We start from the raw sequence: 16,659 nt of genomic DNA, 5'->3' as shown, positions 1-16,659 counted from the left end.
ATGTCACAATATTGATATAGAGGTGTTTGGTTTAAAAATATTGTGGTATTTGATTTTGTCACCCAGTCTGAGCATTCACAAACTGTTTTTGAAGAGATTTCACAAATATCGAGATAATCTTTATATTGTGTGTTGAAATATTGCAGTATTATATTAAGGCCGTATTCTATGGATGGTAATGTGGGTCATTTAAGCCACCACCAGACTGAAATTTCTCAATAACTGCTCAATTCATTGGCACAACATACTATACAGAATATTCACGACTCCTAGACAGCATAACCTGCTGACTTGGGTGGAATTATCGTTCCACCAGCAGGAGCACTTTTTTTGTGTGTTAGTGTTGGTAAAATATCTCTAACTATTGGATAAAAGTCACGCCTCGCTGAGTTGGATGGCAAAGTTGATGCGCCTCCTCAGTTCTTGGCTGATTAGCCGTGCTTGCTGTAGGAGTTACTCTTTATGGTTGCAGATGTTAACTTCAGGGGAAAACTGTTAGGTAGATTAAGTTTTCAACTTTTATTCTCTAGCCGAGTCTGGAAAATCAATTATCAACACAAACTGCAAACTTCTGATTATGTTCTCTCACCGCATCAATGCAGAATCTGTCCGCATTGCGATGCAATCCATAATCGAAAAATTTCCATACCATATTAACTGTAGACTCTTCTTCTTGTTTCGATATACATCACAGTGCTACAGTTTACCTGGCATTCATGGCTTCATTTGCCTCATGCTCTACACTGAGGTCATACAGTCTGACAAAGATTGCAACCAAAACTTTATATGATCCACCTTGCACAGTGTGACATGCATTGAACTTGGTATGGAGTATGGTCTAGACCTGCTCAAATTGGAATATGCCTATATGTCTATAGGCATAGAAACAAGGTATTAATGTTCCTGTAATCTTGTTACCCAGCATCCCAAGGGAGACATCTCCACAGCTTAGTGACCTATTGCTTGGACTGCTGCAGAGGAATCAGAAAGACAGGATGGACTTTGGTGAGTGGTGACATAATAAAAATGTCTATAAGCATTAATTGATAAATGTATTGTTTACATTTGGTTTTAAATATTTTCAGGTCTTGATGTTTGTAAAATTCTGTTCTGACCCTCTAACCCTTCACTCTGCAGACACGTTTTTCAGCCATCCTTTCCTGGAGCCATCATCCACAATCAAAAAATGTAAGCACAAACCCAAGTTCTTCCCAAGTAACTTACTGTGCTACACTTTCACATCAACTAACTTCGAAACATGATTAATCTTGTATTTATTCCCCTTAGCGTGTCCAGTGCCGGTCCCTAGCACCTCCAATGCAGTGACGGACAGTTCCTGTGGCAGCTCCCCATGCATCCGCTACAACTCTCCTCCTGTGAGTTTGATATTACTTTCTAAATCCTCATTCAGAGGGGATTACACTGAGTAAAGGTAATAAAATATTAACCATGCCTCCCTGTTGTGCTTCTATTGTGCCTGCTTACTTCTTCCAGCACTAACAGTGGCTGAAAAGTTAAATATGGTGTCCAGAAAGTTTTAAATACACAGACCAACATAGAAAAAAATATTTCCATTTTAGAAAATGTTTACTAGCCTGTTTACTTATGTACTATTATCATAAATGGTGCTAGTTTTAGTGCATCCAGTTACACTGCTAGTTAGAACAATCACAGTGCACAGTGGCACATCTTGTCTCACCGCAGCAGTGGGAACGCAGGGCTAGTCAATTTCCCAGGATGTCAGTTCTCTCTATTACAATGTGATTACATTAGTTTGACAGTCAGCACTGCCTGGAAGCCTTAATTGCATAATTCAGGAGGCACACTACAACTTAATCCTCCTCTCTGTCTGTGAACACAGTCTCTCCCAGACATGCAGACATTGGCAGAAGATGGTCTGTCATCCCCTCCGCTCGGTCCGCCCAACTTCCTGCAGCTGTCCAAAGAGTCTGCAGGAAGCACCAGCAGTAAGAACTCGTCCTGTGACACTGATGACTTTGTCCTGGTTCCTCACATCTCTACTGATAGCTGTAAGTGCACACACACTGCACATACATATACAACAACTGTAATTCCCCCCTTGTGTTAACCACTGAACAAGTCTGTTGCTTCCACATCGGCTCTGCTCTATAGCTCAGGGTGTGCTTTGTGCTAACTGAGTTAGCTGCAAAATGACAGTCAGTGTGTTCTGTGAGTGCAGCACGTTGTTCAATGCATCATCATCAACATGAGATATACAACTACCTTATGTCTCATTCACATGAAAGAAAACACCGAACATTATCAGAATGAATGTGAATAATGAACAAGGCTATTGTTAGAAGTCAGTGCTGTCGAGCTAGCATGTAAGCATTGGGACCTTTTTGCTGCAGTTTCTCTGCCATTCTTGTGCGACTAGCTTGCTTAACTTTAGCTATTTATCAATGCCGAGCCAAATGGTAACCTCGGCTATGCCTTGTCAAAGATTCTGATCATGCACAATGAGTGCACCGGCAGAGTGTGCAGGGATAGGCTGTTACGTAGGTGGACAAGCAGGTAGGTGTGTGGTTAGAAATAGTTTTCTTTCTGTGTTTTGATTGGTTGTAAGTAGTATTGTTGCTCCTTTAGTACGCCATGTTTCCAATTTTCTTATCAATGACATTTTCTATCACATTCAGTATTAATGTTGTTCATATTGCCCGGCCCAGACAGTTTCTATCATGAATGTCAGACTGTCTGGAAGCAATTATGTAATCCAATAAATAAAGAACCTAAAGCAGTTACCCTTTTCAGAAGGATTTTTGGTTCTTTTCATTGAGAAGACACTTCTCTATAACGCCATACAGGCTTAACTTGTGAGGTAACTGATGTGTTGCAAGAAGATGAAGTTTGATAATGTCTGGGTGTGCAGGGGAGTCGCCAGCTCTGGCTGCTCAGAATTTAACTCTTGAATTTGCATGATGGAGGAGAATTGACCAAACATGTAGAGGGAGCAGAACCACAGGGATAAATGATCTTATTAATACTTGTATCGTAATATATGGAAAACTACCATATGTTTTGTTTGTTCAGACTGTACTTACGGTATGAATTGAAGTGAATCACTTACAATGTGACATGTGGACACCTGTTCAGTAAAATCACACAGAATTCTTGAAATTGTACTCATTAATGGAGACACCAGAGTGAAGTTGAATTTACTACCTGTCAATGTTACCTAAGCACACCTGCTGACACTGCTCACTCAAAGCACATGTCACCAAATTCACAGCCGTTAAATTAGACAGCTGCTAACCATTTCATGCTGTAATTGTAGACATCAGTCCACAAACAGTGGGCACACACACCAACCCTCATGTCTGGTAAAATGAACCCTCATGCTCCACACCTGCTGCAACACACACGCATGCATGCATACGCGCACGCACACAAACACACAGACACACGCATACACACACACACACACACACACACACACACACACACACACACACACACACACACACACACACACACACGTTGGTCCTCCACTCAAACAATAAACAAAGTGCTGAGCATTGGGAGTGTCCTTTTGTACTTTGAGTGGCATTTAATCACCGTAATACTGCTGATTTCTACATCAGTAAAGCCGATTCAGGATTCATCATTATTTTCTTTCCTTCTTTCTTCCTCCTCAGATGACCAACCAATGGGAGTGGGTCGCCGGCCATCCAGCGAGTTCCTCATGTGTGGAGGGTGAGTACGATGCTAGCAACCAGAGACCTCAACGTCACGTCTCTCTGTCTTTCTCTCTTTCTTACTTTTTCTCTTTCTCTCTTGCTTTCATTGTTTCTTGCTTTCTTGCTTGCTGTCTTTCTTTCTAAAAACAAAGAAATTAACTCTTTTTTTGGAAAAATAGATTAAAACTCCTCTGGAACCCCATTCAATCAGCAGGAATGCTATGTTATTGTTGTACCATACACAATAAATGACCAGAACTCAAGGTATAGTTTAACAATTTGTGAAATAAGCTTATTAGCCTTCTTTGCCAATTATCTTAGCTTAGCATAGCATAAAGACAGTTATCCTGGCTCTGTCCAAAGGTAACAAAATCAACACTCACAGATTAATGTATCATATTTCATTTGTTTAAGCTCATTACAAAAAAAGTGACCTGTTGGTCAGATGTGACTGGCTATTTTAGTCATATGTAAAATTACAAAGGGGCCTGTAAAGCCTTTGGTAATGCAACTCATCAGACACAGTTCATAGAGTATGAACTGCATGTTGACAGGAGTCGGAGTAAAAAAAGACAAATAGATGAACGCAGTGGAAGTGTGTAACGTGATGCTGTGAGTCAGATTGCTTTTCACACACAGCCTTGAGTTCACGTGTATGTGTGTAAAGTCATACCATCTCTTCTTCATGTGTTCATTTTTTTGGTGTTTTTACTGTCAACAAGGCTTCTTTTGGTTCTTTGTTTTACTATTTCTGGTTCTCTGACCACCAACAAAACAGCCTCCTCTCAGCTGTACACCAGATATCACACAACCTCCTTATCCATTTGTCATGAGGGATTTCTTCTGCCTTCCTCCATATCTGCATGATTAGTGAGCTATGAATCAGATGTTGAGCCAAACAACAAGGTGGTGCTGTGCTAAATAAAGCACCTGACCCACCGAGGGCTGTGGGATAAAAATAGACTCGCACACTCGCCAAAACTGTCCTGCAGTAACTCACTGTGACTGTGACTGTGCCTCAGCTGTGTATGAAAACATCAAAACATCCTCACATGTATTGCAACCATATTGTTTGAACACAGCAGTGTCCAGTTAGTAGATTTTACTTCTACATATTTAATATCCAGTTCAGCTGTGCTCATGTTCAGCTGTCTCATGTTCTACTCATTAATAGTTTCTGAACTTTCATGAGTTATATTTAATCAGGGAAGCTTTGTGTCTTAATTCTCTAAATTAAATTCAGTTTCAGATGAAGTTAAAAAATAGTTGAAACTTATATATTAAACTTTTAGAAATAATGCTGTCTGCTAGTCCTTTGTTTATGTTCCTCATCATCCCTTTGCTAGGGAAAGGACAAGACTGCCCTTATACCACATAATTCCCCAAGCCCATTGGTTCCAACTGAAGATGTAAATAAGGACCAAATGCATTGTTTCGGGTTTTTTTAAATGCTCAGTCTTTTCCTTCAACAGTTGACCACTGTAGTTTTTGGTTAGTATTACTCAAGCAGGAGAAAATAGGGGGGATTATTTTCAGCAGACACTCATTTGGTGCTTTAGTAAGTAGGACGGTGTATGTGGGATTGAGTTAATTCAACTACAGTGTGTGTGTTCATGGTAATGAACAGGGAACACCCAGGTCAACCAATAGCTTTGGTTTTAAATAGCTTTTGCACAGAATAATAAGGTATATCAGGCTTTGGGTACACAGGCAATACTTGTGGGACACATTAATTCTTGTATTGTGTCTCCAAATAGAATTTGTTGACAGTAACAACAGTATTGGATGATGGCAGTGTCACGCTTTAAATACTGTTATTAATAGATTTTTAATTGCAACAATGGTCATCATACATACAGCAGAACTGGACTTCATGCCCACCAGCTATTTTCCTGTAGTGTATAGTTTCAGAATTTCCCCTTTCACACTGGACAAAGAAACCCACTAACATCTGACTTTTGTCTTTAACATCTGAGTCAGATGACTGCAGTAGTCACAGTTGTTTATCAGCTCCAGCTTCGATCAGCTATGATGGAAACACCTGAGTGGACACGCTCATTTTGCTCCTCGTCAGGGGCTATGCCATGACATGTGTTGAAGTTAAGGATGCTGGCTTGTTAATACTTGTGCATCTGTCTTTGTTCAAGCAACGCTCAAACATTATTCAGTCTGTGCTAAGTTTGAAAGAGAGACCAATGTAAAAGTTAATAAAAAGGAACCACCGTTACATTGTCCGTGGCTTCTGTGTCACTAATAGCCTTGCCGGCTGCCTCTTTGTGATACTCCACATGTTCAACTCTCAACAGAGGTGAGAAAGAAGTGAGATGTCTCACTCCTTAGCTACTATTGTTATCAGCTCTGGGAAAAAAATATGTCTAAATCAGAATGTTATTGATTTATTGAAGACTTTTTGAAACAAGTTTAACATCTTTTCGGTGAAGTCTGATGAATTCTATGATCTGCTGCTTTTTACCCCTGTTTTTCTGGCGCGTGCATGATGACGAACATGACGCATAAGAGAAAAAAAACAAAACAAAACCAGAAAGGCAGACTTGTTTCCTGGCAATGGGGGAGGAGTCATCTGCCTGTTTTAAGCAGGTTTAACATGTAATTCAATTCATATTTTTAATCACAGTGGCCTGGACAGCTTTATTTCTAATACTTTTATTGTATAATAATATAATATTGAAGTCCTTATTTAAGCTTATGGTAAAATGTAGGTGTTAAACACTTCTGTTTTACCACTTGAAACTTGCAGAAGTCCTCTTGTTCTCTCTCCCCCTCCCTCCCTCTGTTCATAACCTGCAGCCAGACACTGCTTTGCACCTCTTCTGTCTTTCCTGTTTGCATACAACAGCCTCAAGCAAAACGGTTCTCTCCCCTCTCTGTTCCCTCTCCTGTGGCACTCATTCTGTTTTGTCTTTGTTGCTGTTCTGTCTCATCCTCTCCTAACCGTTGCATGCTGCTAGCTTTACTCCCTCCCTCTGCTGTCCCTCTAATGGCTTTCTCCATAGCAATAATTCTTTACTGCTTACATAAATTAGTTAACCATTGACACAGGAGGTACCATTTTTTTCTTCATTACATGAGATGTCCCTTGCAATTTAGTAACACCAGCCACACTCTCAAAGAGCTACTAAATCACAGCCTTGTTTATCCTCTGCACTCTGTGTGTCCTAAATTGATGGAGTCAAGGAAGGAGATGGAGGGAGAGAGAGGAACAGAGTAGTGCTTGTGGGAATGGAGAGAAGAGATGATGATCATTGTAAAGGGAGTAGGAGATTAGCTGAAGGAAGAGAGAGACAATGTAAGTAAATGGGGGCGATGAATGAGGAGAAATAGAAGTGACGAATTCTATTTTTTTTTAAAAAGAAAAAAGACTGGTTGATCCCATCCCCCTCTGCTAGGCTGCTTGGTAAAATCCAGGCCAGTGGAGAGGCAACTGACTTTCAGATTCTCTCTCCTCTTTAAGAAGCAGCTGTTCACTGACCTACAAATTCTCTTTCTCCCTTTTTAACACGGGGACAACAGCACACAACATTCCTCTCCATATTAAGCCTTGGCTGGGATCAATAAAGCTTTTAGCGAGCCTCCATCATGGGTTACTGTATTAGATGTCTTCTCGATCGGTTTCAAGCATGTGGAGAAGGACAGCACGTGGTGTGGTTTCTATCTCAGAATTGCAAGAATCCAACAAAGCAGCTGCTCTGTGGTTCTTTGTCTGGACTAGTCTTCCCCTCACGTGTCCTCCAGCCTCCCTTGTAGACCCTCCCAGGCTTCACATCATTACATAATACTGGTTTCCAACTGGTACTGCTCTCTAACGGCCATTTCCTTTACTCCTCCTTTTTTTTTGCATTCTATATGTAAGTGAATGACCTCTGTGGGTGACTCGGTCAGGACTTTATGTTCGAGAACATTTTGTCTCCCGTGGAATAACAAAAGAATGCAAATGAGCTGTGTCTCTTTGCACTTCCCCTCCTGTGTCTGTCTGAACACAGCAGGCCTGCCTGGCACGTGCCATTGGCTGGCCCTGCCTCTAGCCCTGCCCCCAGCCCTGCCCCCAGCAGAATGAGCTTGAAGCTGATTGGTGCTGCCTCTGTGTTTACATGGAAGCCTGGCCCCCTTTTTTTTTCTACCCACTGACTCATGATCAGCCAGACTAAAGTTAGGTTCCTCAACCTGCCTCCACACTGAAGTAAACAAAGAACTCGAGGCTGTAGAAACAAAGTCCCTACATGTTAGAGTACTTTATGCTCTACTTATTACACAGGCAGTGGCCTTTTGGAGATTTTAGTTGTTATGGGTGTTGACACCTCTGAAGATGTCCTGCAGATATGGAAGCCGCAGCTGCCTCGATCGGACTGGCTAACCCCCCTCATCTCCCCGTTCTCCCCCTCCAGGCAGCCGCAGCCCACCTCAGGACAGACCCCGATGGTATCCCCTCGAGCTGAGACCACCCCAATCCCTGTTCCCACCCAGATCCGAAACTATCAACGCATCAAGCAGAACCTCTCCAGCAGCCCGACCACCACGCTGTACGGTTCCCCCAGGTAAGAGCCGCCTCTGCTGGGTCTGAGGTTTTAAGAAAGTGCCCTTTTTGCCTGATGGTTCTGACTAAACTCTGAATCTTTTATACCTTTTTATAGTCACGAGTAATGAAACACCAGGGCACCTGTTTGTTAATGTCAACTTGTGACTAATGTTTTACTCATTATTTTGGAGTGAACTTTGACGCACGATATTGAAAGCTCAGGCTGTCATTTCATCAGCTATAAAGTTTCACTGAAATTACATCAGCCAAGTGCCGTTGAGTTTGTGGTCTCCCAACCTGTTGCTGGGAGGAGGCTTTATGCGAAGACAAAGCAGATTGAAGGAAAAAGGGTGGCACCTTGGTTCACAGGAAGATTAGTTCTGTTGTTCTCATGTACAGTCTGCTGTCTCTAAAGGAGAACTGGAGAGGAAGTGTAGGCTAACCAGCTGCATTGTTTTGCTGATGTGTTACTTATTTAAAAGATGTATTGTTTTGGCTTCTGTATGAGCTTGTGTTCACCAGGTGGTTGGATGACTTTGTCCTATGGTGATTGTAGCTCCGAAGATTAGGATTTACTTAATGTTTCTTAGCAGCAGCTTGTTTAAGCGACCTCTGTGCTCCCCTTAGATCCTTGAGGACAGGTACTGTCCCTCTCACCCGCTGTGCTTCTTTGTTCAGCTGTCCTACTCTCCAGCCGTCCTGTCTCATCAGTCTGTTCAGGCAGGATTAGAGCTCTGACACTGTGTCCCTTTGACCTCTCGGTAGTCCTTCATATACTGTATGGATCTAAATATTGCTATATTTCACAAATAACACCAGGAGGATGAAGTAGGGTGATCGGTGTTTAGCTCTTGACATTACCAAGCATTTAAAGAGAGATTAGTATTAGTATTAATAATTGAGTTGGTCTTTGTACACCTGCAATATCTATAACTTCTAAATGGAAACACCTGCTGCATATTGGCGATGACAGTGTTTCCTTTTTATATTGTAATCTCAAGCAGATCCAACAGTGTAATGTTTGGCTTGTTTCAAATGCACAATTTCTCTCAAGGTAATGCACAAAAGGAGGGTTTTCATTGTATTTTCACATTTTCATCTCCCAGGGACAACTTAAACATACCCCTGAGAGTTTTTGACCACTAGTTACTAGAGCCTCGATTTTTGGATCAGATGCCGATACCATAATTCCGAAGTAAAACATTTTGATATCGATATAATGGGTACGAAGCACAGATTTTTCATAATAATTCAGTTTCTGGTAAGTACTTGTTTTGATTTGTGTTGTTTTTTTTTGTTTTATTTTGCATGCATGTGATCACATGGCCAGCAAATAATGTAACACATTTAACAAAATCAACCTTGCAAGTATTTTATGAAAGAGGAAATGCATTTAGCACTTTTTTTGTGCCTCTGGCCTTTTTTATTAAGAAACAAATGATATTTTTACATTCAAAATGAACAGGGACACTTTGTAAAATGTGTAACTTCTGCAGTTGTATTCAGGAAACTTTATTTCTAACTCTTCCAATTGCGATTCACAGCCTTCAGTTGATGTAATGTATATCTCATAGGGTACAACAAATGACTGCAACTCTCTGTAATTGTACCAAATATTTAGTGTGATAGATTTGAGATGAGCAATCTGCACAGCAAACGCTCCCACAGGTTTTGTTTCTGTGTGAACCGAAACTGTGATGAGGTCGTATACAGTTCAGCAGTAATGGGTTCTCTCAACAGCCAAACAGTATTTACCACCTGGCAACTGGTTGAAATTAGCCAAAAGGAAGAGAAAGAAGTCACTTGAGAAAAGGTGGTTGAATAACTGAATCCCTGATGGAGCCAAGAGTTATATTTATTTATTTATTTATTTATTACTTAACTCTTTGGATTAGTTATATGTTGAATATTAATTGCTTTCTGGTGTTCTGAAAACTGAATGACTTGTCCTTGTGATAGTCCATGTACAGTCCCTAAACTTTATGTTGTGATTTGGTTTGTGTGTTCTAGGTCTGGTACAGTGAGGCGCTCCAACACTAGTCCTATGGGGTTTCCCAAGGTGGGCTCGGGGTCCCCCAGCTCCGCAGACGTCCCTCAGACAGTGAGCAGGCGTCTCTCCACTGGCAGCTCTCGGCCCTACTCCCCCTCGCCTCTTGGTAAAAACATCTGCAGACATGTCTCAAAGCAACTCAGCTTTTTAATAATACCTTCCAGAAATGAATTGAATCAGAAGCTAATATCAAAAATAACTGTTTGCAGTGGGCACCATCCCTGAGCAGCTGGGTCACTGCTGCTGTCACCTGCAGAACCATGAGCCTCGCAGCCGCAGCTCCTCAGGAGGTCAGTTCAGAGGCCAAACTTCAGCTGCACTCCAGAGAGCCTGGTCACTGGGTTAACACACATCTTACTGTGACCACTTTCTCACTTGTATAAAATTTGGCTTTAATGGTCCTATGGGTAGTGTGGGTCTTGAAACAGCAAATGCCAATCAGTTAACACTAAAGAAAAATGGAGCATAATTAGAATGTACTAAGCTGGAGAGCATACTGTATGCATGTACTGTATGGATGCAAAGTATGGGGTACAGTTTGCAAAATAAGTTTGACCCAACACTGACAAAAAATATATACAGCCCTACCTAAAGTCTGCAATATCACCATTAACTGCAGGTAGGAGTTGTTGTTTTGATTCTCTCTTGTGTGCCATGACTTTATTATTGTCAAAGTGCATGAGTCACCATGAGTCAAGGTCTTTTTAAAAGTCTGACGCTGCTGTTATGTTAACACTGCAGACATCCTCCAACTTCTTCCTTGTTTGTGTCAGGAGGTTTGCTGTCATGGTGACCATGCTTTTAAAGATGGACGCTACAGTGCACTGTGTGAAACGAGGCCTCAGCCAGACACAGAACAGTACTTTGTCCCCATTTAGGAAAGTCACACAAACAAGCAGATTTCATGACCAACACAGAGTCTCTGTGAAAAGTCTCGGGGCTGTTCTACATTCACTGGTTGAGCAGAAACTGTGTGACGGAGCAGGGCTTAAGTGTGACCAGTAGCATCACATCTCTGCACTGCAAGCATTAGAGCTGAATTGATTCTGATCCAGTCCCTCTACCTTCTCTAGGTTCCCCTGTCCCATCCTCTCAGCTCCTGGGGGCTCGGCTCCAGAGTGCCCCCACCCTGACCGAGGTCTACCAGACCAGGCAGAAACTCCACAAGCAGTTGTCAGACCCTGTTCAGCCTTCGTCCTCCTCCTGCAGCCACTCGCCTCAGCTTGGCCGACCAGCCAACCTCGGCTCCTCACCCACCAAGCTCCTGGGCTCCTCGCCCCGTACGTCTGACTGGCTGCAGAAGTCCCCACTACCCACCATCATTGGCTCCCCAACTAAGGTTTGTGTACATATTATTAAGTGTGCAGATGACCCATACCAAATCAACTGAAATATAAGTTATTAAAGTTTCCCTGTTTTTCCCTTTCAGACCATGTCAGCACCATTTAAGATCCCCAAAACGCAGGCGTCCTGTAACTTGATGGCACTGGCAGACAGCCCCGTGCCCACCAAGACGCTGGCAGATGCCCGGGATATCTGTGCCCATCACTGCAGCCCGTACCTCACCGGACGTCCCGCTGCCCCTGAGGCCAGCAGGACCTTTGGCAGGTAGGACTAATTAAAGGAAACAAAAAGCCCTCCCTTCTTCATTACTTTTCTTTACCAACCATCTCAGCCTCCACTGTAATTAATATTAGATTGATACATTGTATCTATTGATGGCCAGTCATTGTTGTCTAGTCATTGTGGTACATTTCTAATAAGATGGGCAGTAAGTTTTTTACATACACTATTTATTATACAAATGATTCAGTCGTGTAGTGATAGCCCTGAACCTTAATGAAATCTAATGTGACGCTTTGGACTGGACTTTATTTATTTTGCTGGTTTTAAATGGAGCATTTTAGTTTCATATTGGCTACATTTTTTCTTCTATGCAGGCAAAACACACTTTTAAGTGTACCATTGATTGCTTCTAAATAAACCCTTGATTATCTGGCTTATGTAATGTGTATGTACATGGCAGTTTATAGAGGAAAGTGCACTAGCTGGGTGCAGCCTCTTCAGAATGTACAGAGAAATGTAAACATTGTGAGAATGATGTAATCATGGCAGTATAATGTCATGTCCTTGCGTGTTACTTTGACCCTCCTCTATCTTTACCATGTGACATCACTTTGTCGGCTGTTCGACCTCACGCTATCTGTGATTTCCATGCAGGTCTGTTAGTACGGGTCGTCTGTCTGAGCAGCCAATCAGAATCACTCTGGGTGGACAAGCGTATCAGGGCAGCACTGACAGCTTGAACACAGAGCGACCCATGGACACAGGTATGAATATATCACTGCACACACACTGGACAGTGTGTGCCTTAGCTTAGGTTGTCTTAGTTCATTTAGTCACTATATGGACTTACTGATGTCTGTATTCTTCCATATAAAAAGTCCTGTATAACCATGATATCAGAGTGATCCTGTTACTTCATACAGTGTTCTACTCCCAAAGCCCCTGCAGGTCCCTGTGTGCTGGCTCAGGGTGGCTCCGCAAGTCCCCGTACGGTCCTTTTCACCGTGGGTTCACCGCCCAACAGCAGCACTCCTCCAACCTGTAGCCATCTGGGCACACGGCCACGCACCACCTCAGGTGAGAACCCTTCACCTGAGCTGAGCCAGTATGCAGTCAGGTGTTCCAAGTGAATGTGTCTGTCAATGGTATTTATTTCATGATTCTCCGCTCTTCCCTTCCCATCCCTCTCAGTGGGCTCCAACAGTTCGGCTGGCTCCCTGTGCTCCACCAGCGGTCGGGTCTATGTCGGATCTCCTCCAGGCATGGCCATGGGCACCTCCCCTCCAGGAGGTTTCATGGGTGGGCAGATTGTCCCTGGGGGTGAGGGAGCACCCAGCAGCCTGCGCTACGTCCCCTATGGGACCTCCCCGCCCAGCTTGGAGGGATTTATTACATTTGAAGCACCTGAGCTTCCTGAGGAGACCCTTATGGAGGTGAGGCCTCATGTTAATGTTTGTCATCTTTTAACAGGAAAATTGATCAATCAGAGAACTCGATAAATGGCAGGTACACTCTTTTAATCTTCCTTTGTGAGTTACATTTAATCTTTGTAACACCTGGTACAGCGTGAGCATACGGACACCCTGATGCACCTACGGATGATGCTTTCATTCACTGACTGCGTACTGGAGATGGCAGCAGTTCGAGCTGGTGGGACAGAGCTTGGTGTGTCGGCCGCCTCCCTCTACCCTCCCCAGGACAGTGTGGTTGTGGACCAGATCAGCCAGCTCAGCAAAGAGTGGGGGTAAGGAATGACTCAAGTCTAGTCTGACTATGATAATCTCATACAATTAATAACAACAAGCAGTCCGGGGAGGCTCTTTGTTTAGTGTTGTTGTTGCTGCAGTGCTGAAGCTTTTCCATGTGTCTTATATATTATGGTTGTGCTGCCCCCTACAGGCAGGTGGAGCAGTTGGTCCTCTACATGAAGGCAGCTCAGCTCCTGGCTTCCTCCCTCCATCTGGCCAAGGCTCAGATTAAATCAGCCAAACTCAATCCTTCCACTGCAGTCAAACAGGGTAAGGACATTTCGGTCGTCATCCCCCAGTATTTGAATCAAACTATGACCAGTGCATTGAACTGGAAACTGGAAGAGAAAAGAGGTGAAATCTGCTGTTCACCTTCTTCACTAGCAGGAGAAAGATTCTGCAGCCCGTGAAACGTACCTGTGTTTATTTACCTATTATTTAGTATTTTTTTAATAGAAGTATACTTAAAAAAATAAAATACTAATCCCTGTCCCTGTCTTCTCTTAGTGGTGAAGAATCTGAATGAGCGTTACAAAAGCTGCATCTCCCTCTGCCGGCGGCTGACTGACAAACTCAACCACTTCTTCTCTGACAAGCAACGCTTTGTGGATGAGATCAACAGCGTCACTGCAGAGAAGCTCATCTACAATCATGCTGTGGAGATGGTGAGTCTCGCATACACAGTGCTGAAACACAAAACATCTTCAGGGCTTAAAGAGACCAAAGGAATTTAGTCTGGTGTTGACTCATAATTTTATAATGATATGTTCAGTAAAGTGTAGTTATAACTTTTACTGGTCAGCCTAATGTGATGCTGTGTGTGTGTTGTGTGTGTGTGTGTGTCAGGTTCAGTCAGCAGCTCTGGATGAGATGTTCAAGCAGACAGAGGATATAGCATACCGCTACAGCAAGGCCGCCATGCTGCTGGACGGCCTGTCAAAGATCCTACAGGATCCCACTGACATTGAGAACGTGGTCAAGTGTGAGTACAAACTCTCACAGTCTGAGTCAATGGGCCTCATGCAGGAACCACTCATGTGAACAGCTTTCTCCTTAAGTGGCAGCTATAAGTGATTTAGGCGAATTTGAATCATTCAACATATTTCTCATTCTCAGAATTTTTTCTTAAGTACAAACAAAATTCCAGACCTGTCACACAAGCCAGATAGGTACAGATATTTTGACTTTGTAATTTGGGGAAGCACTTTTTTTCCTTAAGAATTATAATGCCTCTATCTAAATGAACAGAGCCACTGTGTGACATTTTTTGGCATTGAAGTTCATGTCATACTCATTCTTTATCTATGCCACAGTGCAGCTCAGCGATGACACGGCGTGTTCAAGGAATTTGAAGACGTCACTATGGGCTCTGTGCCTCACCCAGACATTTTATAGAACAAGTGATTAATTGTGGAAATAATTTGTTAATTGATAATTAAAATAATCGCATGTTGCAGCCTTAACTCACAGCTCCTCATGAGCCAGTGGCTTTCATCAGGCTGAAACAAGTGATTTTAAAAAAAGCTTTGTTAAAAGAGATTTAGACCTGGAACACTGCACAGTACGAGCAAACCTCAAAGAACAACGTGAGAGAGGTTTTAGTGTAACAATATATGAAAATGTTCTTGCAGTAGGCCCATTGTCTCTTTTAAACCTGTAGTCAGTCTAATTTTTACTCATTTTAGTGTTTGCTTTAAAGACTTGTATTAATTTGTTCTTGTTGTGTTCATTTTTCCTGCAGATAAGGCCAGTGTGGACCGAAGGATCTCAGCCCTCTGCTACTGTACCGTCACACTGTACGAGTAGCAGCCCCCCCTACACACACACACACACACACCGAGGGACCATGTCCTAAGACTGTTGACTACCATCCTCACCACGCCGCTGTCCCCTCCTGTAGCAGTTAAAGCACTTTTCATTAGCTAGGTTTCATCTGTATTTATCATCAGTAGTTTTACGTCTGCATCACGGACTGAGCTGTGACAAGCGACTGATGCACAAATTTACAACCAAAGATGACCACAGATCCAGAAACAAAAGGCTGAAATCGGATGTGGACATAATTCATGCACTTTCAAGTGCATTCTTTTCTTACGCTATAATGGTGGAAAACCACCTGATGACCATGTGTAAAAAACTATTGTCCATCTTTCAGGATATCATTTGTTTTTTTACCTGAAGGAAGAGAGGATGGACGGGGCTATGAGATTGTGTGGGTTTTAAGAGACTAAAGCTCCCCATGAAGCAGATCGTCTTTTTAAACTCCTGCTTACTAAGTGATATCGGTGGTTATTTACTCTGTGTTTAAGTTGTTATTCTTATTTATTGGTTCAGAAGAACATGGATGTTTGAGTCTCCTGCTTATCTTGAAAACCTCAAGTATTGGAGTGTAAGGAAAAGGAAGAAATTAGCAAAAGGCTTATGGCCGATCACTGTAACGGATCGAACTCACAAACAAAATGGACTTTGACATGAAAACACAAATTCCTGTTACAGAAAGTAGACAGCCATGCGAGCAAAGGAACCTGTAGATTTGTAATTGCTATGTTTTTATTTTTTGTGTCGTTAGCTCAAGCACTTTATTGTGGATTGAGAGGAGGAGATGTATCTGTACAAGTTCTGAAGGTTGAAATGTGAAAGCAGACAAATGATTTTTTGACTAGTGCTCTGTGTACATGATCAACAAGTCTACAGAATGCATACAGTTCCCATAAGGCTGAGAAAACAGGAAACTCAGGACAGGCCAGTCAAATTGGCTACAGCTCTACTGTGCTGTACCTCCACTGTCGTAGGATGACAGATGGTTGACAGAACCACTTTTCCTTTTGCCTGTCACATTGTTTCCCTTGGTCTTCAGTTTTATAGGGATGTAACAGACCCATGGTGACTTGTTGATGATGTTGCTCACAGTGAGGAGGGGTTAAGGTGAATTTGGGGTGACGGTCAGTCCCTCTCTTCACATTTCCACAAGATGTGTAAGCTGAGATATTGAGAAGAAAAGCAGAACTTGAGATCCTCTGCAGTGGTAACAGGCCCTTCTCCTGTCACCACTGCAGTGCTGAA

General features: G+C 42.6%; 1 protein-coding gene across 1 annotated transcript in view; it reads left to right on the top strand.

The window, feature by feature from the left end:
* ulk2 (unc-51 like autophagy activating kinase 2) overlaps positions 1-16,302 on the top strand; it is a 39,955-nt gene extending 23,653 nt beyond the window's left edge. The window contains exons 10-27 of the mRNA XM_084351610.1: positions 923-1,005; positions 1,138-1,188; positions 1,288-1,376; positions 1,862-2,030; positions 3,657-3,714; positions 8,102-8,251; positions 10,243-10,388; positions 10,492-10,572; positions 11,356-11,621; positions 11,712-11,890; positions 12,503-12,612; positions 12,788-12,925; positions 13,040-13,281; positions 13,414-13,592; positions 13,748-13,866; positions 14,104-14,261; positions 14,443-14,578; positions 15,338-16,302. Coding sequence (XP_084207736.1) covers positions 923-1,005; positions 1,138-1,188; positions 1,288-1,376; positions 1,862-2,030; positions 3,657-3,714; positions 8,102-8,251; positions 10,243-10,388; positions 10,492-10,572; positions 11,356-11,621; positions 11,712-11,890; positions 12,503-12,612; positions 12,788-12,925; positions 13,040-13,281; positions 13,414-13,592; positions 13,748-13,866; positions 14,104-14,261; positions 14,443-14,578; positions 15,338-15,402 — 2,419 coding nt within the window. The 3' untranslated portion in view covers positions 15,403-16,302. The remainder of the gene's footprint in view (positions 1-922; positions 1,006-1,137; positions 1,189-1,287; positions 1,377-1,861; positions 2,031-3,656; positions 3,715-8,101; positions 8,252-10,242; positions 10,389-10,491; positions 10,573-11,355; positions 11,622-11,711; positions 11,891-12,502; positions 12,613-12,787; positions 12,926-13,039; positions 13,282-13,413; positions 13,593-13,747; positions 13,867-14,103; positions 14,262-14,442; positions 14,579-15,337) is intronic.
* The last annotated feature ends 357 nt before the right edge of the window (positions 16,303-16,659 follow it).

This window comes from Pagrus pagrus, assembly GCF_965226575.1.
Source record: "Pagrus pagrus genome assembly, chromosome: 4".
Classification (NCBI taxonomy): domain Eukaryota; kingdom Metazoa; phylum Chordata; class Actinopteri; order Spariformes; family Sparidae; genus Pagrus; species Pagrus pagrus.
Note: the sequence above shows the minus strand (reverse complement) of the source record. Positions and strands in the feature narration are given on the sequence as shown.